This window comes from Aulostomus chinensis, chromosome 18 (genome assembly GCF_037954235.1).
Source record: "Aulostomus chinensis isolate RoL2024-O1b breed Wild chromosome 18, RoL_Achi_v1.0, whole genome shotgun sequence".
Taxonomy (NCBI): Eukaryota; Metazoa; Chordata; class Actinopteri; order Syngnathiformes; family Aulostomidae; genus Aulostomus; species Aulostomus chinensis.
Window position 1 is genome coordinate 10,902,464 of NC_141337.1, and position 26,180 is coordinate 10,928,643.

Here is a 26,180-nt window from a genome sequence, read left to right on the forward strand (position 1 = left end):
CAGCCCTCTCCCTGTTGCAGGATCTCCACACCCTGGAGGAAAAATCAACCCCCCCATGGTCTGAACTAATAACCGGAGCCTTTGATAGGAGCAGCGCTCCATACTTAAGATGGCGCGACTTGAAATCGGCCAGGGACATCTCACTTCCAGAGCTCTGATTCTCAGATCTAATCGTGACCTTATCAGGTCAGAGGTCACTAGCCAGGCTTGGTCACAGGTGATCGAGCAATGGTGAGGCTGATGGGATTGAAAGGGTAGGGATGGGGGGGGGGGGGTTAATGGGGTCCAAAATTGGGTCAGGAGATCATCACAAGGTCCGGCTCAGTTCACCCCTCAACATAGTGACCAGCATTCTGTCACAAGCCTTTTTTGTCTCCAAGCGGGCGTCATCCCTCTTGTTGATGCTCAAAGTGAGAAAGTGTCAGGGATGAGACACGGCTGACTTGGAAAGGAAGGAGAGAACGCTTAAAAAAGAAGAAAAAAATGAAGAAGGAGATGAGATACCATCTGTTTGTTTTTCTGCTTTTCTTTCCCAAGCTTGTTATTGTTGCTCATTTCCTGCTGGACGACAAGTAAATAATTCATATGTGTACATGTACCGACACTGAGACCAGGCCTCCCTAACTTGACTCTAATTTGGCCTCCATTTCAAAGCTATGTGTAGAAAAAACAAACAAAAGGCCACAATGGCCCCCCCCCCCCGACATTCTACACGAATCTGAGTGAGATATTCCATCGTGGACATGACTCTGCAGTCTCCTACCCACATTGATCCCGGTCCGAATACAATCCATCTCTTCATGTCGCCTCTGACTTCACTCCCCGGGGAGGCAGCTCAGCTATTCTCTCAATTGTTTCTTTTTGTTCGTGCCTCCCACCCTCTCTGAGGACTCGTTAACGGCTGTGAGCGCAGATCATAAAAGTAGTCGAAATCTGCTGTAATCACATTAGGAAGATGGAGGAATGTGCTGAGTAAAAAGTCCCTGTTAGACGGATCAGGAAATAGACTCAGATGACCAGTTAGATACTTTTAATAGATCTTTGACTGCACTCACTAACTCTCTCTCTGAATCATCAGATTCTCACTTGATGGAAGAATGCTCAATGCCCCCCCCCCCCCCCCCCATCATCCTTCACTCAGTGCAGGTGTGCAAAATCACGAGGCTTTTTGAGTGTCTCCTGATGTGTCAGACCGCCTCAGGCATCCGCAACCCTGCAGCCCCTTTCTTGAAGCCCCACTTGGAAGGTCCCAGCTGTACCCTGAGCTATGCCCCTGGGCTGAGGCAGTGGCTGGGGGAGCAGGGCTGACCTGGCTCTACCTAAACCCTGCAGGAATGTGTGGATTTGAGTGAGTGCTGTAACCAGAGAGCACTCTCTCCTATCTTTAAGCCCATAATGGAGGCACTTCCTGTTGATAATCAGTGTGTTGTGATCTCCCTCTGCCTTGGGATTTTGACACTTCATTTTAAATCCTGTGAGAGAGGGAGGAAGAGGAGGAGGAGCAGGGTTATTATGGTTCTGGTCTGTGTACCATAATGACAGTATGGGCTGGCATCAAAGACTTGGATGCCAAAAAAACATTAGTTTTGTAATTCCAGTCTCAAATCTTACAACAAACCTTTGTTTGCACATTAACAGTATAGATTGTGTGACAAGGCTGAAGGTCCCAGGGTTTTGGGGGGGGGGGGGGCCCTCGAGGGCCACAGGTCTGGTTGGGTGGGGTGAGAGGGTGAAGTTTATCCATCCTCTAAATGTTCCTCCTTACATCCTTAGGCTAGAGCCGAATCTGCTGCTGCTTTTATGACCTCCAATAATAACAACAACAACAACAATAAAAAAGCCCAAAACCTGCAGTAATTATTTCTGTTAAAAGTTACATACCTCCCAAGGAGGGGGGGGGGGGGGGGGGTACTCCTATGAACTACTGTTAATCACCACCAGGATACATGTGAAACAGCATCACAGCGTAGCTCATAAACCGGGTCGGGCCTCTCTCCTGGAGGTAAAGTGCTTTCACGGCTCGGTTAGCTGCGGTTACCATGGTAATCAGGAAAAGCTCAGTTCAGGGTCCTGCTCTCTACACTTCGGGGCACATTGAACTCCGGCGCCACATGAACACGGCAGAGCGACTGCGCCAAAGTGAACTGTACAACCACTTATTCACTCTTTGATCCAGCGGGTTTGTCTCGCTGGTTTGGTTTCTCCTGTGAATTCATATTCATCCTCTCCTCCTCCTCCTTCATTCCTCTTCACTTCACTGATAACTAATGTCACTCAAGTCAAGAAGAGAAACCTCTCCTTTAACCCCCCCCCCCCCCGATACAGAACCCCTGCCCCCCTCGCCGGTACACGCCATCATCATCATGACCACCAGTGGTTCCCTGTCCTCTTGCCATCGCAGGGGCAGCTCTAGTGAAAGACAGGAGGAGGAAGGGTAGATAATGAAGTGAAAGCTCCATCTGACATGCCAATTGGAGTAATTATGGGCTTATAGGACCCTTATACTTCTGAGGACGGCTTTGTGCACGTGCAACATAAAGACGGCCTCTCATTGGCTTGTAACGCCAGCCTGTTTTTGTTTTCTTGTGTGTGTGTGGGTTGGGTTTTTTTGTAAATCAGCGCTGATTCTTTCACGATTCTATGAAGTCCCCATGTTTCTCCACAGCCATTTTCTCACTTCATCTCTCATCAGAAAACTTGTGCCACCGCAGGTTCTTGTCTCCATACCTGCAGAGCATTGGGACGCAGTGGGAGTTCCTGCAGTTTGGAAGGAAGGAGAGAAGAAGGGGAGGAGGGGGGCGAGACCACCATAGAGCCAGGGAGACCCCTGTCTTCCTCCTCACTGGTTCCCACCGCTCCCAACATGGCACACACATGTTGAAAAGGTCAGGTCTTGATAGACAACAGAGCACCGGCAATTACACTGCTATTTCTCAGTGGCTGGAAGTCCCCTGCTTTGTGTGTGTGTGTGTGTGTGTGTGTGTGTGTGTGTAGAAAAGGAGAGTTTTTTTCATTCATAAAGAATAAAGAGGCAGTGTTTTAAGGGGAAAAGAAGCTGAGACTGAGGGAATGGGGAACTGCATGTAAGGACTTGTGCCCAGATTGCTTCACGTCTGTCTGTCTGTCCATTTGTGGAAATCGGAGAACGTGCGTGAGTGATTGCAGGTGTATATGTGTAAGTGTTGGGACTCCCACATAATATATGAGAGAATGCCTGTTCATACCTCAGCGACATGTCTGATTTTGCTTCGATGGCGTTTCCTTCCCTCACATCTGGAGCTAAGACTCGCTGTCGGATGCTTCTTTTTTACTGTTGTGTTTGCAGCCAGCGGTCAGGAGTCTATAACTGACCTTAATGATGGGGTCAAACCACAGGAACTAGATCCTGAGCCTGCAAGGAACGGATCAAACACACAAGCACACATACAAACACACTCTCGGATTTGTTCAAACGTGTTCTGAGTATTTTCACCCTTCGGTGTCATTTCTCCTTCACACCGTATGCCTGGTTCTGACTCTCTTGGGATCACTTTCATGCAATGAGTACAGATTGAAAAAGTCAAGACCAAGTTATGACAAGAACAGACCACAGTTTGACAGATCTGGAGATCACACGAAGAGGATGCCGCAGTCCCTTAACAAGTCAAGTGTGTTCTTGTAACTCATAATGTGTTGCAGCTGGACGTTTGCCGCGTGTACCTTTTACGTGCAGCTTTTTACATTTATATGCGCATGTGGGGACATTTTTCTTGATCCCAGAGGTGGATTTGACAGCACAGAGAGTGACTTATGAGAGAGAGACAGAGAGACAGAGAGAGAGATAGCCTGGGCATTGTGCCCCTTAAATGAGCGCACACCTTTAAAAGTTGAAAAAAAAAAGGGTCCACAGAGGGTGCTGGGAGGCCCCTGCAGAGCACTACATGGTTGCTATGCATGTAAGATGGCTGCCAGTAATCATCTTTATAAAAAAAAAAAAAAAAAAAAAGCAGCTGCGCGGAGAAGTTGGAAGTATAGCTGCTGTGCTTGGCCTCCCTCCACTGCTTAATATTTAGGTGAACGAGCAGCATGAAGGTGTGTTTAAGTCAGTGTGACTGTGTGTATATGCGCTGCTTGTTTATGTGTGGAGGTTGCCCTGGATATGCACTCTGCTCTGGACAATTTCCAGTTCCAATCTATATCGCTACCAGCCTCTGGAATGTACCTTTGCTCCTGGGAAATTTCACCTGAATTACTTACCCGTGTGTGTGTGTGTGTGTGTGTGTGTGTGTGTGTGTGTGTGTGTGTGTGTATGACTAACCCAACCATAAATGCAACCGCTCTTTCTAATGGGCCTATTACAAGACAGGGGTGTAAAATAACTCATGGTTTAACACTTAAAACACGAAGACACAACCCACTAATAACTAATTTGTCATCATCGCAGGTGCTGATGAGCCGCTGAGGCCTTTAGAACGTTCTTCCCCGAGGAGGAACACTCAGCTACGGGTGACCTGCTCCTTGCGTTGGTGACTCACGATGTGGCTGCGTGGCACGTGTTTGTTTCTCCGTTGCAGGGCAATCACTCTGTCCACCACTTGCTCTTTGACATTATGAGGTGTAATAGAACATGGAAAATCTTTAATTGGTTTCATTGTGAGGGGAAATATAACAGTTGCAAGTATCGGACGGGTGTGAATACAAGATGCTATCAATATGGAGAGTTTCTATTGACAGCTCTGCTATCTTTTTATGGCTCTCCACCCTTCTCTGGTGTGTGACTGCTAGCGTAGCTGCAATGGACGCTAGCAGTGGGGCTTGAAAGTCATCAAATACACATTTCTGCATCAAGGAATTTTTTTTTTTTTTTTTACCACAATTCTGTCTTTTCATGTTGTGGATAAAAGTGCGTTTGATGACTTTTGAGATGTCTGTCTCTATTGCCCCACCGCTAGCACTCATGTAGCTAAGCTAACAGACCCCTAGCTGTGCGGTGAGGGGGTCCAGAGCTGTGTATTATTATTAATTGTATATATTATATTGTACACACACACACGCACACACACACAGAGGATAGAACGGTACCTATCTGCTTCTCTGGCAGTAGAAATGATAAAATAAGTGCATTTCCTAAATAGTTGGTGTGTTACTTTGAAAGAAGACGCTTTAGCCCACTGAGCAGCTCGCTGCTAAGTGATTCTGTCTTGTTTCATGCACAATGAGCTTTTTTTTTTTTTTTTTTTACAAGAAATTCCACGCTTTTCCAGTGCAGCTACTTGTTTTGCTTATATGGGAATTTTGTCCATAAACATACAATATACTGTGAGAATTAGAGGAAAATTTACCTATTAAGTCCCATTCAGATAGCCAACTGTACATAAAATGGGACAATACTTTCCATAATCATGCTAATATTTATAAAAATGTTACATTTTATAGAGCGATGTGTCATTTCCTCTGACTGTGACACAAATCCAAAACTTTGCCTGACAGCTAAACGTAAGGCCCCGCTCCATACATGTGGCCTTTCAAGGGTCAAAACTCCTCAAATGATCACGCCCCCTCACTGTGGGGAGAGACCACCTGAACAGACATACTTACGAGGCAGACTTCAGTCCTCGAGAAAGAAACTTTCTAAAAAAAAAACAAACAGAGTTGCAAGTGAACATAGCCCCCCCCCCCCCCCCCCCCTCCCCAATGATCTGGCTAAAATGCATCTTTTAATATCACAGTCCCCGAAACAATCGAGAATGATCATTTAGAGAAATATTTAAACGCATCATCCTCAACTGGGCAGTTTTTCCCTTGACTCACCTCTTCACCTTCCACCATCACTCTCTCCTACTGGGACGCCTGCTCTCACCCCTTCCTCTGACTCCCAGTTTCCCGCCACGATGTGAAGAGTAAACCTACAAGAAACATGATTCACGCGCAGGCGGGGAGGCTGACCTGTGATTAGAACCATGACGACACCGACAAGTCAGTCATTAAAAAAAAAGAAGAAAAAAAAAGAAGCAGCTTTAAATAAATACTTTTAGCACTGGGACATTTATAATATTTTTTTTCAGCTCCGGTACCATCTTAAAATGATCTTCACGGACCTATAAAAACAGTTAACATGAATAATTACTCCACCAGCTGCAGCAGCCTCTCCATGCGGCCACAGAGCCCCTCAGGCCAGGTTTGTGCTATGCGACCCAGTTGAATGGTCGAGGCGAAGGGCGGACCACCAGGCTTGGTGACCTGTGGATCGCCGCTGATTGTCACCTCTGGCTGATAATTCATGTGCGCGCTGTCTGCGTCTCAGCTCCTGCAGGAGTTTTACCAGGCCCCCGGGCTCTTCTCCCAGACCTCCCATCACCGTGGAGTCCTCGGAACAGGTTCGAACTAGTTGACAGTTAACCTGCTGTTAACTAGTTGCGATGCCATGCTCACACGTGGTGAGAAGCAAGAACGGGATGGTGGTTATCGTGTATTACCGTCATCATATCGTGTATTTTTGCTACATCTAAGGACATTTTTATTTAATTGATTTGATGCTTTTGTAACAAATCCACGGATTGCACAAAGACACATTGTTACTGTCTCATCATCATGAGGCATCGCGAGACTCATCACCGTCATCATCATCATCATCATCATCATCACCGCCCTGTCATATTTGATCAGACATGTGTTTGTACAAAAACACCCCCCCCTCCCCGCAAGGAGCACTCATCATCATCATCATCATCATCATCATCCTCACACTCCCATGATCTTTATCCGCTCTTTAAAGTCAGTATTTGTCTTTTTAGTATTTCTTTTACAATCTTTCAAGTCATCGATAATCGCTATCAATGGCTGAATCTTTGAATGGGCAGTACACACACACACACACACACACACACAGCAAGTGTGTGTGTGTGTGTGAGAGAGAGAGAGAGAGAGAGAGAGAGAGAGAGAGAGAGATGGAGAGAGAGAGAGTTGGGGTGAGGGGGTAAGTGAGGGGTGGGTGGGGATGGGGGGGGACATAAGTCTTAAGTCATCCAATCAGCCAACCAGCTCGCCTCGCGGGAGAGACGCACCGTCACCAAAGCGCGAGGGGAGGCGCAAACGGGCGCGGAGCTGCTGGCTCTGTATATCCATCGGATCAGACGCGCTGCGCCTCCATTCACTCCAGAGTCCCGCACAGCCCAGGAGCCCTGCAGACCGCTGCAAGTCTGGCCGGACAAACACACCACGGACTTTCTCTCCCTGCCTCGGCTGCCTTTGGATCTTCTCATTGGATTATATTCTTTTAGGGGTTATTAAATTCTAACACAGAAAAAGTCTACCCCCACCCGCCCACTCACAAAAAAAGAAGACAGCTGCGTTCTTGTATTATTCCAGTCAACTTTACCGAAGTTGAAGTGTTCGAGGGTGAAGGACAAGTGCAATGCGCGTCAGACTTGTCTCCTGGGATTGTCCCGCTTGCGCCTGAGGAGCTATGTCGATCTGCCGCACACAGCTTGTTGAAGAGGACGCGCTCCAATGTGAATAACAACTTCAAAACCTCCTCAGCTTCTCACGAGCAAGTGCAGCCACCGAACCCGCCGAGCAGCTCTGACATCCCCGCTTTCTTCCCCCTGAGGGGATGGTTGTGGATCCTCGGGGGCCAGGAGCGACTCCGCGGCTCCTCCAAAGTAGCACTTTTGTTTTGTTTTGGGTTAAATCAGAAGTAAAGGGAGATGAGAGCCGCAATTTGTTACTTCCTGCTGTGGACGACGTACCTGCTGCTGCTGGCCGCCGCTGAGGTAAAGTTACAAGAACTCAAGCTGAGAGAGAGAGAGAGAGAGAGAGAGAGAGAGAGGGCCCGGTAGCCTCTGGCACCGTGACATACACGGGGGCGCGGGGTGCATTCGCCCTGTAACAAGTAGACTATTAGCTCCACGTTTTGGATGTAACGCCTGTAATTAGGCTGAATGATAGATGGCCCTCATCACAGCTGCATTTCCATGAACCAGCACAAACCGCCTCTAATAAGAAATAAACCAATACAATCCAAAATGCTATTTTAAGAAGTGTGACTGCAGTAGATTTCGAGCATGAACTCGCGGTCTATAGTTGCCACGGGGGGCGGCGAGTGACTGCGCGCTTTTCAGAGCCAACATCGCGTCCTGCACTTGGACGCATATTGCAGTTATTTTTGGCTTTTGTGCCAAATCTGTTTGTAGCCCGAGCCAACTGGTCAAACGTTTTGGTAGGGCGAAGCGCTTTCATGGGAACCGCTCCGGGTACGGTATAAATAGCTCCTGTTCCTGCGAGGCTGCAGGGTTTACTGCAGCCGAGGGGCTTGCAAGGACCGCAGCAAGTGCAAAGTGAGGCGAGCTGCTGTGCACTCAGGCAGGCGGTTCTAAGAGGTGCAGGGGGTCCGGACTCGGAGAGTGGTTACACCGCTGTTTAAACCAGATGAATAAACAGAAATGGTAATTAGCTCCTCCGCTACTATCAAAAATAATGCAAGTCGCTGCAGTAGAATCAGCCTGAATGAAGAAGAAGAGGGCACCGAATCAACCACATGACACTAATATCAATGTGTGGCTGTATTATTCCTCATGCTGGCAACTTTTGCGCATTCGCAAAGTTAAATTTGCACATTTTCCGAGGGGAATCCGTCAAGCCTTCCTCCTCACGCAGGAGTTGAACCATGTCAGCGGCGCGGAGCGGCACTTGGCACGTTGTTGTAAAATTGTTAACATCTTCTCACATAGAAACAGAAGTATTCATCCTGACAACAATTGCACACACCTCTTTACCGCCGGCCTGACACATCTCTAACTTTTCTCTGTCTTGTTTGATTTCTTTAACCCCCCCCCCCCCCCAACACACCTCCCCTCGTCGCCCTCCCTCCTGAAGGAAGTGGAGTTCCCCCAGGAGCTGATAGACAGACTGTCCCACAGTGAAATCCACAGCATCAGCGACCTCCAGCGGCTACTGGAGATTGACTCCGTAGGTAAATTCAGCCTCTTGACGCTTCTACACGCACATCTTAGGGACATTTTGAAGGTGTGGTATATGCAACAGTACAGTAAAGGAAAAGTCCATTGTACAAAAAAATTCACAGCGTAATACATTTGAGGTACTGGTTGGAGCTTTAAAATCTAAATGAAGGGTTTTGTTTTTCCTCCTTGATTGAGGTTTTTGAAATTATAACTGTACTACAAGTTTAATGACTTTAGTGTTACGATAAAAAGGAAATCTGAAATGGAAGAATGGAAGGATTCAGATGTTTGAGTCAGTAAGATTGCAGGATTTGAGGCTCCAGAGGTCAAGCACACAAAAAGTATATGACACACGATAAGGCGATGAGGACTTCCACTGGCAGGCTTTTACCTGAATATTCTGCCAGCAGCTGTTGCCACGGTAACCTCCCGTACAGTATATCAGCCTGTAAGCAGAGACAGCGGGTCGGGCAGGTTTTTGCAGCTTCGGGTTCTTAGAGGTGCAGCTTTTTCTTTGGTGGTGATGGTGCGGGGGGGGGGGGTCTCAGACTGTCATAGATTAAGTTACAAGGATGCGCTGGATGAAGCTGTTTGGCTTCACATGAGCCTCTATTTACTCAGGCTGTGGTCATATATCACATTCATGGCTCCTCGATAGATTTGTTGATGGAAATAGATGAGCTGACCATAAAATGATGTCCGAATATTCAAGAAAAAAAAATTGTGGCCAGCAAAGGTGACATCATCGCTCCTCTTTATAATCAGAGATGTATCAATTAGCTCTAATAAGCCGGCGTCATTCGCGTTTGATTGGTTTTCTTGATTCACAGTCACCTGCGCTAACACAACAGTGACCCGGCCGTTATATGCCGAGCCCAGAATAGATCCCACAAGCGCCCCTAGCATGAGAAGAGGTGTTTATAATCGAATTAACATGTCTTTCTTCAAACAGAGGAATGTTTTGCAGGGTAACAGTAGTAGGCTGATTATTATTACGAGGACATAAATCTGTCTGAGAGCCAGCTCGCCCGCCCTGGTCAGCCCATTAAAAGACTGTCGACGCCAGCCAGAGGGGTATTTTCAGAGCTTTTGTTGCAAACGGTCGGGACAGTAAAGCTTCCAGTATAGGTTGATGTGCACACAGAATATTGTGTCCAGCGAGGCTAAAATTGCATGTCTGTGAGGAGATGCAGCTCAGCTGTTGATGAAGGCTGCAATTGTTTTTGTGATTTTTTTTTTTTTCGTCCTGCGGGTGCCTTCATACTGTAGCACCTCTCTAGCATAACTTCATCATCCAGCGCCGGAGGGATGGATGTGTTAGGGTTATTGTGGATGCCTTCAGGGTTTATCTAACGACTGTCTTGCACTCGTCCCTCCTTCGTCCCGCGAGGATGGCGTCTTCAGCTCTGACTGACAGGTGAAATGACCTTGTTGAAGTCTGCAGATGGCTGTCTGGCCCCTGAGGTGCTCCTCTCCTCTCTATCCCCCGTCTCCCTCCTTGGGCGGCCTCCCAGCCTGCCTGCTCTTATCTCTCTCAGTGAAGGACTTTGACAGAAAAGGGAACCTGACTCTTGGCATGGGGCAGAGGTGGTGGAGGGAGTCTTGGGATTCTGGAGGTTGTATTCCACTCAGGAAGGCTGAAAGTTGTGCAACCTGCTTTGTTTCTGACAAGCTGGCAACATGCTTACCTCCTCCACAGTTGGCAGCACTTCCTATGACCCTACAGCTCCTTTAAAGACAAGACTTATTTTGTCTCCTACCAGCTCGTACGCCCTCAGGGAGAGCCCGCTGCCCGTGTGACCTCAACACACTTTGTAAACTTAAAGATAAAGGAACGAGGGCGAGAGACAGAGATAATTATGGAGACTCTCATTACAACAGGTCAACATGTTTGTTATTTGCACAGGTAGAGGGAGAAAACGAAGGAGGAGGAGGAGGAGTAAAGGGACGGAGCTAATGGAGGGAGTAATTTGCGAGTCATAAAAATCTGATTCACTGCAAAACACAGACTCTAATCTTGCGTCTTCTCTCTGGTGTCGTAACAGAGTACCAGCATGTTATTATTTGGAAGTCATCTGTAGCTTTTTTTTAAGAGCACCAAGCTTCTATTCCATGCAAATCCACAACAAAAACAAACGAGCATATCTGGATATATTTCCAAAACTATGCTTGAATTTGGTCATAAAAAGCCAATTTAATATTTCCAGAGAAATTAGTTCAAGCCACGTTTAAACCACCACCCGAAATTGAAAGGTTTCCTCCGGTTCCACCAAGTTGCAAGTTGACAGTTGCACAGACAGACAAACAAATGCCACCTGATAGCAGAGCCACCTTTAAAAAAAAAAAAAGAAAAGAAAAATCAACAGAGAGGTCTCTCTATGGTGCTGAAAATGGACTCTGCAGCCTATAAAGGACTTCTTTATGTGTTCCCTCCATTTCTCCTGTCAGCACTGACCCAAACTGCCCCCCATCCTCTGACAGGAGGAGATAAAGAGGATAGACGAGGCAGAGGGAGACCTGGAGGTTCAGTCAGTTGCCTCTACAGACGGTGTTTTGCTCTGGACCCGATGGACCGGTGGCTTAGCCCTTTTTTTTTTCTTTCTGTCTTGCAGTCCTCAGCTGCAGTCAACACTTCCTTTCTGTGGACCTTTTGATTCTGGGTCACTGCCTGTCTGACTGACTGCAAGACAAGTTAGAAGGAAATTTTCTCCATGCTTACAGGAGGGAGTGATGTTAGGGCGAGGGCCTGACAGACCTGGGGAAAAAAAGAGGTCCAGAAGCTATAAACAACAAATCCCAGAGCTGGAGAGGTGGAAATCCCGTCAAACGACTCTGGTTGGAGCACAAAGGAGCAGGAGGATGTGTTTGGCTAAGCTGTGTTGTGCTGGTGTACATTGAGGTTTAAAATGTAACGGATGATGACGAGAGGAGTGAGTGTGTGTTTATGCTAAGTATACAGGTGTAGGATTGTGTTCGCCATGCGGGCGGGTGCGCCATACCTGTCTACGTACGCCAGGTAGACCCACCCACTTAGCAAACACTCAGACTCTGCTCTTTGCGCTGTATCCCATGAACAAGCGTTATCATTCTATTGCTGCTTTTGGCACTCTTCTATCATCCACCTCATATTCTGGGTGTGGACCAAAACAAGTAAGCTTTATCAGATGACCATGACTGTGAATAAGCTGAGCTGGCTGTATTACAGGGAGATTTAAAGGGGGAAAAAAAAGGTACCACAGCAAGCAGAACAAAACATGTACTTTTCTAAACCACTGAGCGATTGAAAAGGTAAACATTTTCAGGTTAATGAGAGACATGAAACCACTAATTAGGCACAGGGATAATGGTGAGTGAGCACCACCTGTCAAATGACCATTTTAGTCCCCTTCGTGTCTGTGAAAGCTAGTTGTTTTTCAAGGAGCGTGCTGACTCATCGTCGTGCTACTTTATTCCTGCTGGGAAAGTTCAGCCAAGTGACATGCAAAATTTTCCTGTATCCTTCATACTCTTACCTCAACGTGTGACATCATCCGCAGTCGCCAGCGTGATAGAGGGAACCCTAAACCCCTGCGGGGTATCTGGGCATGAGTTACACATACAGCATGAGAAGCCATAAGATGAACCACCTCATTAGAGTCGTGTGACTAACCAACACATTGTCTGTTGTGGAGGAGTCTATAAAACATCAATAGTGGATCACACACGCAGTCTTCTGGTGAGACCTAACAAGCCACTCGCCGCAGTCATTCAACGCAGCTGACGCTGCACTGCTGGACTCAACTGCACGTGTGTGCGTGCACCATCTCTGGTTGGCATTATTATTAATATCATTGCCTTCTGTTTTTGACGAGGTACGGGAAACGATGTTATCGAGGAGCCTAAGCACCACAAACACCACAACCACCACAAGAACTACTCCCGTCACCCTGGTTACTACAACGACCTGAAGAGCTCCCAGCTCCACAGCCGGCGTAAGAGGAGCATCGGTAAGACGGAGTGAGCACTATTATGCCGTGCAGCCCAGCAGTTGCATCACGATGATCACATTTGACACTTCATACATCAAAACTTGGCACAACATGTTAGACTTTTATAATAAGGTCTCGAATGTCTCTCTCCAAGAGATGAAGCCGATCGCTTTACACTCATATTATAGAAAGATAATATTTAGTGGCTTTTTATACTGCTTTTTTGTGGATAAAAAGGGGCCTTAATGAAGATGTCTACATGGTATTTATGGCAATCACGAGAAGCAAAGACTGACGTGTGAGGTTAACGAGGATATCTGACGTGAGGATTTTTAATTGGCCGAAAGGTTTGAAGATCTAAGACACGCGTCAGGAGAGAAACATATCCTTGAGCGTGGAAATTCCAAGCATTCAGGGTTCAAGTTGCAGCTCGCCTGGGCTCTCAGTCAGATTTCTCCATAAAATGTCATGCGGTACGATATCTGATGAAGGTGTGGAGAATGCCATGTGGTGTGTTAAGACTAGTTGTGTGTTCTTCGCATCTCTCCTAGCAGCGTAGCGTTTAAAGACAGATAAAATGACAGAATGTACCTCTCAAAAATGGTCCAAATATTCTATCTGTATCTCTATGACAGAGGGGTATCTTACTCTACCAGCCCAGTAACAGCATTAAACCTAAATTCAGCGCTTTCTGCCTTCCTCCTTTCACCATGGCCAAAAGGGTCAAAGGCCATTATTAGATTTCCCAAAAGTGGACATGAAAGTTCGGCCTTGTCATGGTGCATTAACCTCAGCGAGGGCTCTGAACAAAAGAGCAGTCTCAGTGTCACCTACTTGAGCCCTAAGCTCCTAAGCTGATATGAGATCAACAATTTATATCATGCTTTAACAGCCTTAAAGTAGGTTGGGTGTGATTTGAGGTAAGGCAAACAGCTCCCACATCAAGTGAGTCATCAAACAATGAGCAGTGAAGGAATGCGTGAAGCAGCTGTGAGTGAAATGGATAACAATGATACATCAGCATCGGAAAATGTGCGACTGAGTACCTCAGCTCCTCCCTCTCCGCCTCTGTCCTGCAGTAGAGGAAGCGGTCCCGGCGGTGTGTAAGACGCGGACGGTGATCTACGAAATTCCCAGGAGCCAGGTGGATCCCACGTCTGCCAACTTTCTGATATGGCCGCCTTGTGTGGAGGTGAAGCGCTGCACAGGCTGCTGCAACACCAGCAACATGCGCTGTCACCCTTCCCGCAAGCACCACCGCACCGTTAAGGTAAACACTCACACACACACACACACACACACGCACACACGCACGCACGCACGCACGCACGCACACACACACGCACACACACACACACACACACACACACACACGATCATCATACAAAGTAATTTCTGCATGGCAAGGGTACAGGAACAAACCAACCTTTAGGGGGAATACACTTATTTGCTGACCTCCTCAGAGCCAGACAAGAAGATAGATATCCTGTGTGTGTGTGTGTGTGTGTGTGTGTGTGTGTGTGTGTGTGTGTGTGTGTGTGTGTGTGTGTGTGTGTGTTTTTTTAGCAGGGAGCTAAGACCTGAAGCTACTGCTAGTTGACTTAGCACCAAGAATTCAAATATACTTTTCTCAAAAACAATCTTAGCCTTCATAAAGGGAACTAGGCTTGTGCACATCATCTGCTAGATAATGATGAGACTGTTGAAAACCACTGGGTGCGGTGATTTGACACAGCACCTTAAAAGCCCCGTTCATCAACAATTAAAACATTTGATAACAGCTAAAAGAGGGACTGCTGGATCAGGAAAGATACCTGAACCTGATCTATTTGAACCAGAGGTGGATGAACTACAGGTTTTGGTATCTGAGGGGGCAAGACGGAGGTATGCTAATCCATCCCCTACCATTCATGTTGTCAATCTCACTAGCGGCCAGAGGAGATTAGGCTATCTATCTTCTTGTTTGGCTCTTAGGAGGATGGCAAATAAGCATGCATCTCCAAAAAGGTGCCTTTTTTCAACACGTTTAATAGTAACTAGCCATTTCTCCTCTCCGAAGGTAAGTGCATGACAAGGGAGACCACATAGGGTAAATCTGTGTTCCTCATCTGCCTCACTCCATCCACCCCCCCATCCCACCTCCACCACCACCACCACCACCACAGTTCATCTCAATCAACCCCTCTCCTCTGAGCTTCCTTGGCCAGTACCCAAATAGTGGCCAGCTCACTCCCCTCGCTCCTTCCATTACCGCCGATCACCACCCTCTCTCTCCTCATCACTCAACCCCATGTTTGGCGGGAGGCCAGTGTGGCCGTGCCAGTACAGCAGGAGGGAGGGTGGTAGGCACTTTCAGCCAGGACATCTGTTGAAGGGTCGGCCCAAAAGGGATACTCCTGTCAGACACAAGACAGCCAGGGAGAGTGAGAGAAACAGTTTCCTGTGTCTTGAGAATGTCACCAGCTACAGGTCGGCCATCTTTCCGCTTTCTGTTTGCTTGGCCTTCTCTGGCCTTTTTTGTCTTTTCTGGAAGCAGGGAGCCCGGAGGACGGGATGTGTCAGAGAGAGAGAGAGAGAGAGAGAGAGTGAAAAGGGGGTTGCACTGTTCTCAGAGGCTCTTTGGCATCAGTAGCTTGAAAACACGTCCTTCTGTTCAGGATCAGAGGAGACACCGTGGCTGGAGATGAGTCATATTCCTGCCGTATTTATACCGGAGGCATGGCAGTTATGTGCCCTGTTTTGTAATAGTGTGAGACAACGGGGATAAACAGGATAACCTGGAACTCTGTGTATGTGTAGTCTTTCCCTCTGAGTCGACGTCTGGACTCTTTAATCTTTCTGATCTTACCTGGCTTCAAGCTCTGAGACATTGCCAGAGATTTATAACGCTGAGCCCACCTGCCCCTTGGTTCACCGGCAGAAAGATTTTAATATGGATAGTAAGATGTTCTAGAAACCTCCCCTTTTATCCGAGAGTAGAGACGACCCACTGGCACAGGATTGCATTCAGGGCGCAGGGTTTATGGTCAGAAATGCTGACTCACAGTGTGGTAGGAGCTCTGATACAACTGTATGTCTGCGTGCGAGCCTGTCTGTCTCTCTTTCTGCCAGACAGTCATGTCCGCCGTCATCAATTGCAGCTCTGTCTGTGATGGCACAGATCGAGAGACTCCCAACGACAGCTTGGTTCAGCTATTCCCGGAATGTCATGATCCATGCGTCCTTGTTGTCCCCCGCATGACACTGTTAAACCCTTGCTGGAATAATGGCCCGACAGACTGGAGTGGGACCTTCAGGAGCAGTAGGCAGCAGCCCGGTCTTTCCATGTGGTTCTTGCTGTGGCGCTGTAGACCCTGGAAAGGTCATCTGTCAGGGCTCTTTCCGGTCAGGAGACATTCACCACATTGTGTGTGAGAAACATTGTCTCATGCCAAGTTTTTTTTTTCCCGCCTGTCTGTCCTCTCAGTAGTTAGGCTGAATAGGGGTTCAGTTTGTCCATTTATTAGACAGCTAAAAATGTTGTCTGTCCACCCCGAGCCTGACTTGTTTTCCTTCTGTTAGCCAAGGATGGGAAAAGAACACATTTGCTGTGTTTTTTTCCATCACATGCCACTTTGCATTTGTCCACATGCACCTTTATTTATTTATTCCCTCTCTTCTCTTTCTCCTTCTTTCCTTTTTCACACTATGGACCCAAGAATCATCACGGGTCTGTGCAGGCCCTGTTCTGTACAAGCTTGTCCTGTTCTGCAGTAATTAAAAAAAAAGGGGCAACTTTAAATAGGACCAGCCTGTGGGAGAAGTCACTTTTTCTCGGTTTCTTCTAAACACTCCTGTCATTCCCTTTCATTTCTCTTAAATGTTGCACTTTGATCCATCACTATAAGAAGCTGTAAAACTTAATATGTGGTTACGGGATTGTTTTTGTGTCGTGTGCATGGGAAGGTCATAGCGAAAGTGTAAAGATCAGCACCTCGGGAGCCGTTCAGGGATGTTCATCAAAGGGTTGATTTAATTAGAGAGATCGAGATGAAAAAATAGATAGAGCATGCGGATCAAACACGGATCCTCATGAGCGAAGGATTTTATGTGTTCATACTATAATTCCAGAATTCCTCGAGGTCCCTCTTCACCCCAACTCCACCTCCTTTTGCACTTTGCACCCTCCATCCCCCACATCCCAGCATTTTGGCTCTCTCCTTTCTTTTCCACTGATTCTTCCACATTTCTTCTCATTTTTTTCTCTTTTCTCTTTCCCTTATCACAAACGGCCAATGTGTCATTGTGCTCTTAAATGTTTTATAGTCTAAATACGGCATGAATTGAAAGTAATGAAAATCAGTGTTGGTATTCATGTACAATTGGCATAGTTTAGCATAGTTCCCTCAAGTCCCCTTCATCGTAGCATCTGCACTGTGCAATCTTTCATCTCTCACATTTCTTCACCCTTCCTCTTTCATCGTGGAGGCTCGATTCTCCTCCGTTCCCTCTGTTCTTCTCCCTCACATCTTTCTGTGCGTGTGTGTGTGTGTGTGTGTGTGTGTGTGTGTGTGTGTGTGTGTGTGCCACAGCTGCGTCCAGCACTGCTAATGGTTTTGCTAAACAAACGTGCACATAAAATAACCGGTGACTTTGGACCGATGGGAAACACGGCGTACGCAAAAGAAGGGGACAGTTAGGTAGAGATCGGGACATGCATGCATGCTTCTTGCATTCTTTTCCACACTGTATCCTTATGTGCATGTAGCGTGCATGTAAATTCCTCTCTGTTTGTCCTTCCAGTGGGGCAGAGTAAACAGGCCGTGACAAAGGCAAAGAAAAGAGCCGTCGCTCAACCTTGTACTCATTAACTCTCACGACTTCTGCAGTTCTTTGGTCTGTAAGTTCATTTTGTTAGCCGTCCTCATTCATGACTCCAGATACAGGAACAAGTTCAAAGTAGACAAGAATCCCATCATATATGTATTTATATAAATAGATATTTCAGCAACTTTATCCTCCTCCTTTTGACATACTTCAGAAAAACTTACAGAGATGTTTTGAAAAGAAGATAAGAACAAAACTGAAATAGTTTATGGGCCCCAGGACATTTAAGGACTTAAATGCGGTCAATTCAGAAAATGTTAATAATAGAAGTATTTGATAATAAAAAAAAAACAATAGATACAAAAATGCTGCTAACTTTTTATTTGAAAAGTTAAAGAAAATCAGTTCTTGTGCTGCGCAGCAGGTGGAATCTACTTTCTTCAAGTTTCATTTTTAACACAAATTCAACTAAGAATAATCAATGCTATGTTTAACAGTTGAGAAAACATTCTGGCCACAAAAGTACATATTAATGACCAAGTATTTTGCAGAGGTCAGAGTGCACATCTGTATACACCCAAGAAGGAGATTGTTTGCGTCTGTGTGTGTTTGTATGCTTGTGTGCGAGACAGAGTGCAACGCCACATAAACTCCCCCACCGCAGCGCAGGGACAAGGCCATTTGTGTGAAGCGGCAGCGAGAGGAAGACGGGCCGCAGAGTAATGAAGTGTTGATGGCTGCTAGATCAAAGTGGAGGTTGACAGAGGCCAGGCGGATATAGCCACGGTGCTGAGTGTGGGGGTCCACACATCTCGGCCTTAGCCCAGACCCTTGGATTCACACACACACACTCACACATTACTGCGTGTTCAAACACATGGACAGTTACCTCTGTGGGTCAGATCCGGGTGTTGGGGGAAGCAGTAGCTGTAGTCATGTGGTTGTGTGGGACCCTGACTTACGGGGTGTTTCATAAATAAAAGACAGTGTGACGGTGATACAGTGAGCGTGATTTATGAATAGCTGAAGGGTCCTCCGCTGGATTAAGTGAGGGGCGGTGGGGTGGGGTGGGGTGGCAATGAGGGGCCTCCCTGTTTGAAGTCCCCTTTTGCAGCTGTGAATTATTTTCCCTTTGATTCACTCAGCTCTTGTAGTAGATGAAGAAGGGTGAGGGAGTTTGTGTGTATATATGTGTGAGTGTGTTGTGCACGACGGGGGTTGTGGAGCAGGTCAGAGACCATGGGAGCATCCCGACCAAGCCAGAAGCCGGAGAGTTTGGCTACTGCCGCACCGGCTGGAATGCATCAGCTTGAGCAGGAAAAGTAGCAGTCGTATTTTAATCATATTTTGCTTCATTTCATCTGTATTTTCCCTCACTCCTCCTCCTCCTCCTCTCCCGTCCTCCCTTTCACTCTTCCCCTCTGACTTCATCCTCCCCCTCCACCTTCTCCTACACCCTCCTCAGTCCTGGAGTCTGATTGTCTGTTACATGAAATAGTTGTTGACTCCCTCTTCACTTTGTCTCCCACTTCTGTCCGTCTCTGCAATATCTAATTGGTCGCTCCCATCTTTTTTTATTCTCTCCTTTAACTTTCTCATCTGCATTTTCCTGTGAATTCATGCAAAAAAAAGGAGGGAAGAGGCAAATGGAAAAATGACACATCTTGAGATTCTTTGATATTTGATATTGCGTGATGGTTCTTTCAGTCTCTCAGGGGAGGGGAAGAGCAGCACACGCTGTGGTCAGGGGCAGTCAGATATTCGCATCTGGTTATACATTATTGTGTGTCTTTTTGGGAGGACTGTGCCGTTCTGGGCCTTTTTTCTTTTTTTATTTGCACTTCAGGCCTGGTAGAGACAAAATACTCTTTCTTTCCCTCCTCTTTACACACCGCCGCCCCAGGTGTGTGTATGTTATGGCGGGGATGAAGAGGAGAGCAGCAGCAGGTTGTCAGTCTGGGTCATCTGTGCTTCACTCCTCCTCCTCTGCAGATCTCCTTGCCTTTCAAGATTCAGGAGACAGACTCAGTCTACCTCCACTGGAGAGCTCTGTTTTCTTAGTGCACGAAGTCTGAGTGCTTAATCGCCCCCCCATCGACGGATAAATTGCCACCCCACTCCCTCTCCTTACATTGCAGATTTATTTGCGCTCGATTCTGTCACTGTTCCAGCTCATCATGGCCTGCAGTGCACATCCACATATCTGCCATGTTTTGCTTGGAAGGCTTGAGCAAAACTTTCCCCTCTATCACGCTCTCATCAGTGCTTCACGCTCAGGGAATTCCCAATTACCCCAACTAAGACAATCGGCTGCAAACGAAGGACCACAGAGACTCCATGGAAAACTCAGGACAAACCAAGGGGGTTCGCTTCCCAGAGCCCCTTTGCCTCACCCCAACCCTCTGGATCGGATATCATTCCACAGCCACTCAGGGGACTCTTTCTCAGGGCCCAGCTTTCTTGGGAGTTTAGAGCAAGTTTGATTTATACAAAGAGTGTGGGGGCCCCTCGCTGTACGATGGGGGTCTCTTTCTGATGTATGTTTTATGTGGGAAGTCATTGACTCTGCACCGGATAGCAACCCAGTGTCCTTTGTACAAAAGTGAAGAAGTGGTTAAAGATGTGGGAATTAAAAATGTAAAGTGGGAAAAGAGAGAAGAGCATTCCTTCCTCTCCGTGGCATTGAAACTTCCCCGTATCACACAGAATAAAGTGGGCTGAGACCGTTTGATGGTGGCACACATTTGCACATTCATACACGAATATGAATCATGTGGGTGGAGTTAGCCCTGCAGGGAGGGTGTGTGTGTGTGTGTGTGTGTGTGTGTGTGTAACTTGGCTGTAGATGTAGAAGGAAGAAGAAGACAAGCCCACCGCTGGGCCTCTCATCATGCGGGTCCGCGGCTTTATTTATCTGTCAATAGCTATTTGTTTATCCAGAAGAGTTGTGTTTCCATGGGTGTGCGTTATACAAGTCTCCTTCATCTCAGAGGTTCCTGTAACTGTGGAGTCATCCGCAGAGACAGCTGCATCTCCCCTCTGATAGATGATTAAATATTAGCAACGCTTTCTGGTAAATTGGTGTCACGCTGCTAGACTGTCTTCACTTCTCACAGAAGACAATACATCTTTGATCAGTCTTTGAACTCTCTTTCCTGTCAGACATTTCCTCAGCGGGTAACCTAGAAACACTAATAGGTCACACATGAATGTCATCTGATGCTATTCGTGATTGCAAGTCAGCCCCCCCCCCCCCGCCTTCCTTAAATAACCTCCTCTGTTTGCAAACACACATGCAAACACACGTCTTCCTATTTCCTAATGAGAGTGATAGTCCATCCTCTATCTATTCTGATACTTTCACCTTCTCTCCCCACAGTTCTGCCAGACACTATTGTCCTCTGTTTGCACACCACATACCTCCTCTGCTTGCTTTACCCTCTTTTCACTCCATCTCTTCTTTCCTCTGTTTCCTTGCTGCATTGCTGTGGCAAATGGTCCCTGTTTTTACCGATTTATACCCACCGAGCGACCCTCCAGCCACTGCTACAGCTTCGACTGGGATTCGCTGTTGGTAATGCTTTGTTTTATCGGACAGGGATTGGTATATCCATTTGTCTGCATGACTAATTCAGCAGAGGGAGCAAGCCTTGGCAGTTTGCCATCCAGGATCGAGGGCCCTCTATCTATGTGTGTGTGTGTGTGTGTGTGTGTGTGTGTGTTTGAGCTTCATGCCGACTGCAAAACCATTTCACTCATAACACCAGAGAGCGCTGGGAGATTGTTGGCCAATATCCTCTCTCATGCAATGAACAGGAAGATAGGTGAAGTAGGTGATATTATTTCCATGTGGGACATTACCTGCCCTTGGCACTCAGATCAGAGACAGAAAACATGTAGCCACCTCCCCTGAGTTACACAACAAGATCATCATAACCTCAGCACAACCTTGTCCATACTGCTTTCATCTAAGCTCTAATCAACATAACCCTTGCGTGGATCGGTCCTCTTCACTAGCAGCTATTGGGTGGGAAGTGGAGGTCAGTGCTGTTGTGTTAAACTGAGAGGGTGTTAGCAGGACCTAAGGATAAGAATTCAGAAGCGGGTTTTCTTTCTGAGGTTCTACTGAATGGATTAGACTGTATAAACTTGTCCAGTTAAGCAACACTTTCCCTAAACCATGAAGAAATATTAATGTGGTTTAAAAACAGCCTACATGTCAGGACAGGGCGAGTGAGTTTAGGTGTGTGTCTGTCTGGATGTGGATGCTCCAGGCCTGAAGCAGAGGAGGGGGTGAACTCACAGCCTCTCTTCTCCTGCCAGGGTAAACCTTCCCTGGGCCTTAGGGCGTACACTGCTCCCCCACCTACTCTACATCTCCCATTGTTTGAGCTTGCTTGGACAGGGTCATACGCTCCATTCAGTATTTACACACCTGATCAACAGCCGACAGAGCGCACACACACACACACACACACACACACACACACACACACACTCTCACACACACACACACACACACACACACACACACAAGCACACACAATGAGCGGAACCCAATGCATCAGCCTGTGTGGAATGCTGCCGTAACACTTCAAACAGCGATGCAAAGCGACGGCTGGCATTTTTATGAATCGGTTTATGAAAGAGTCATCAGTCACAGTGCTATGCCTCTTGATGTTGAGCTTTCCTTGACAACACAGTGAAGAGGAATGATGGCGGTGGAGTTGCTAACCTTTTTCCTCTCTTCTTCTCAACAGGTGGCAAAGGTGGAGTACGTGAGAAGGAGACCCAAGCTGAAAGAGGTCTTTGTACGGTTAGAAGACCACCTGGAGTGTGTGTGCACATCACACCATCACATGGTAGAGCTCTCAGAAGCAGAAGCAGGTAAATTTCGTTGTTAAACCTAAAGTCTCAATACACACCTGACACCTTTTTTGCAGAACAAACCCTCCCATGCTGAGTGTAGTGCAGCGGTCCAGCCCTTTCCTGTCCTCCTCCTCCTCCTTGTCATGTCTGTCTGACAGTCTTCTCCCCTGTCTGACTCTTTGGCTTTGCACTGATTGACCTTTTTCACTGCGACTGCTCTCAAACAGACACACCTGTCAGGTGGCCAGCTATTGCAAAACTGTAAAGCTTGATGCTAGATGACTATTTGTGTGTGAGTTCATGTGAGTCTGTGTGTTAAGGGAGGGTGTCCAAAGGCTGCTTGGCATGACAGCAGGTAAATCCCACAATGCCTTGATCTAAAGCCTTTCTCTCCTGGGGAGCAGATAAAGCCCTATGATGTGAGCTGATAAGGCATCTGAAGAATTTATTGTGTGTCATAACTTTGCACTCTCTGCTTCTGTCCCAGGGCTGTTGTACCTCTTTCTGTATAATAAACCCTGCTTCTTGCTTTTAACCCTCCTCCCTATCCACCCTCCCTGACTTTGTGTTTTCAGGCCACCGTAGGGCTAAAGGTAAAAAAAGGAAACCTAAAAAGCTAAGGCCCAGCAAGGATTTATTGGCAACATAATAAAGTTGCATTCATTACCCAAAGTCCACTGGAGAGCTGTGAAGGGAACAGGTAGGACTTTGGCACCATAGCGTCCTCTCACCTTATGCCACTCCACTGGTCCAATCAGGGCGAAAAAGAAAAAAATGGCCTGCAAATCACAGATCACATCACAGCCAATCAGTCTGAGAAGAGTGCTCTGTTCTTCACCGGTGCATGCTGACTTTTTGGCCTGCCGGGAACGCACACATGCTTTGTGTCACTGTGTTGTGCTTGCTTGTGATTGTGTGCACTGTTAATTGTCGTGTTGTAAGACAAAACATACCCATCATCTTGTCATCACCAGCTCATCCTCTCTAACAGAAACAGAGAGGAACCCACAAATGTTTTCTTGTCCAGCACAAAAATAAAAATCACACACACACAAGTGTTTCGACCAGACATGATGTTGATGTCTGGTCAGGTCACTGCGAGTCTTGAGCGTGTTCTGTCAGCTTGGTTATAAATGCATGCACAAATTTAGGCAATTGGGCAAAGATTCCTAAAAATTTTTGTTTTTAAAATTCTAATTTTTATGTTTTTTCTCTCTCTCTCTCTCTCTCTCTCTCGCTCTCTCTCTCTCTCTCTCTCTCTTTCAGTGGACGTGAGGTGAGACCAATTAGAGCAAGGGACTTCAGTGTGGGAGGGACCTAAACAGAGGATGCCGCTAACAGGAGACCCCCTCTATCCTCTTCCTCGCCCACCACGCCACCTTAAAAAAAAATAAACCCACAAAAACAAAAAAACTTTTCGGTAAAAATGAGAGACTTGAAAAAGAAGCAACAGACAAAGAAAAACCGATGCCAAAGGTTCTTTAAAACAACAGCAACAACAACAACCGTGAAGACTTCTGCAAGTTGGTACACCGTCTCTGCTGAGTCAACTGCCACCGATTAGAAAGGAAAGCGAATGATGCTGTGGAACTCAGGCAGAACTGAAAGAGTCCAAAGGGAGATGATGAAAGGGATTTCTGTTGAATTTTGACAGACTTTGTTTGAACAAGACACACGACAGAAACGGCCATGAAAGAATTGGATGGAGTTTTCATGGGAATCTGTTGCTCAGACTGCGAAACAGCAGTGGACGACCTCCAGCTGGGCAGAATAAAAGTGCCCTGCCCTTAAATGACTCTTGCATACACAAGAAGAAAGACAGAGCGATATAGGAGAACAAAAAAAAAACAATGGACAGAGAAAAAGAAACAGACACATGGGAGAGGGTTTTTCCAAGAAGCTCGTTTTTGAATGCTTGTTCTGAGTCAAGAGGAAGGCGGCGTGGGACTGTGCCCTCGTGCTATGTACAGAAAAAGAAGACTGTCGCTACTTGCAAACTATTTATACGTGTGGACGTTTGCTCTCTGACTCCCAGTTCAAAAGAAAGGATGCTTTTATGATTTTTGGAGACATGAAAGAGCTCTGTGTGGTCACAATCTCAGTGTCATTTCTTTAGTTGTGTTTATTCTTGTCATCCATGTTTCTTATTATATTACAGTATATCAAAATGGTATCAAGTCTTGTATATGGTTTGGATATATGTGTGCAAGGAGGAGATGCGGGAGTCAGTACAGGAAGATGCTTTATTTTTGTTATGAAATATAATATGCTTACCTTTATCCAAGCAGGAATTATGTTTGTTTCTTTTGTTGTTGAATGTCTGTATTTAATCCATTGGACAAGAAAAAGGATGGGGTAGGTAGGGGTGGGGCAAAAAAAAAAAAAGGCTGTTAGCATACCTAGGAGATACAGTGGCTTCACTTTAACAGTCATAATAAGCACTTCCTTTACTGTAACAAGGGATTTTACTTCTGCCAATCCGGTAAACGCTCTCAAACTTAATGTCACAGCAACTCTAGTGTGCACGGTGGGCCGGACAGAGCCTATGGAGTTATTTTTCAACCATTTCGCTCTAATGCTGATAAGAACGATGCCCGCCCAGTCTGCTTTACCAGCACGCTTGTTGTGCAGAAATCAAAGTTCACCTTGACTCGCTTAAAGAGTGAATGAGTAAGCAAAGCAAATCGACGAGCGCATGAATGGGCTCCTTGTTAAGCTGAGCTTTACTCTTCTATTGATGGGAGAACAAATCTTTCCACCCTTTGAAAGGGGACTCACACCTTATTTTTTTGTGGAAAGCCACATGCCAAGTGGACCGATGTACTCGGAGGTGGCCTGAACCTGTTCCCCACTGGAGTAAACACTTACTTCCAGGTCCTGTAAGAGTGATGAATGTGTAACCGGGGCAACGGTGTCAAAACAACTGTCTTCCGTGAGTCAGAATGAGGAGGTTTGCACTGCAGTATTTACTGCTGCTGGTTTGTGAACATCAGCTCTTAGAGAGGAGCCCAGCCCACCTGTGAATTTCCAACCCATCAGTTAATTGGTGCTATATTTATAAAGCTGCCTTGTCATCACTGTTCTGCAATTTCCTTCACCTCAATTGTTGTCAGTAAACCAGGGACCATGCTTGGAGCTGTTTGATTCGAACAAATGCCAGTACGCTATCACTAAGCCTTTATCACGTTTCCTCCATTGGCTAAAGACAGCAATAATCATAATTTATATATTTATGTTTCAACAATAAATATATTTCTGCTTATGAATTTGTTCACTGAGTGTTGAGTTCCATAATTTGTTGGGTTTTATACTTGAGATGTCCTGCAAAAGAAAAGCTAAAGAATATACTGGAAATAATAGACAGAAGTAAAGCAGATTATCAATCATATTTTATTCACAAAGCCACGACATGGTGCAGCATCCTCAATCAGGGTGAAGAGAAACACTTTCAAAAAACTTTTTCAACTGGGATGGGAGGGACAGAAACCAGGAGGAGCTACAGAGGTGAGACGCTTGTCCCAGGATGGACAACTGTGATTTAAATTAGGTTGACAGAATCACTAAACTTCAACTGACATTTTGTGGTTACATAAACACT

General features: G+C 46.4%; 1 protein-coding gene across 2 annotated transcripts; it reads left to right on the forward strand.

Annotated features, from left to right (window-relative positions):
• Window positions 1-7,138: 7,138 nt before the first annotated feature.
• On the forward strand, window positions 7,139-25,844 carry pdgfab (platelet-derived growth factor alpha polypeptide b). Of its 2 annotated transcripts, XM_086185482.1 has the most exons (7): window positions 7,139-7,751; window positions 8,854-8,950; window positions 12,791-12,925; window positions 13,987-14,177; window positions 22,474-22,600; window positions 23,158-23,282; window positions 23,849-25,844. In XM_086185482.1, the coding sequence occupies exons 1-6, from the start codon at window positions 7,686-7,688 to the stop codon at window positions 23,229-23,231; spliced, it is 690 nt and encodes a 229-aa protein (XP_086041608.1). In that variant the 5' UTR covers window positions 7,139-7,685; the 3' UTR covers window positions 23,232-23,282; window positions 23,849-25,844. The 2 variants fall into 2 exon arrangements, with proteins under 2 accessions (XP_086041608.1, XP_086041609.1); XM_086185483.1 differs by lacking the exon at window positions 23,158-23,282.
• The last annotated feature ends 336 nt before the right edge of the window (window positions 25,845-26,180 follow it).

Excerpts from the sequence above, each read along its gene's own strand:
- pdgfab (XM_086185482.1), top strand. The coding sequence starts at position 7,686 with ATGAGAGCCGCAATTTGTTACTTCCTGCTGTGGACGACGTACCTGCTG. Across the intron at positions 7,752-8,853 it reads TGCTGCTGGCCGCCGCTGAG|GAAGTGGAGTTCCCCCAGGA; the intron begins GTAAAGTTACAA and ends TCCCTCCTGAAG. Across the intron at positions 8,951-12,790 it reads ACTGGAGATTGACTCCGTAG|GTACGGGAAACGATGTTATC; the intron begins GTAAATTCAGCC and ends GTTTTTGACGAG.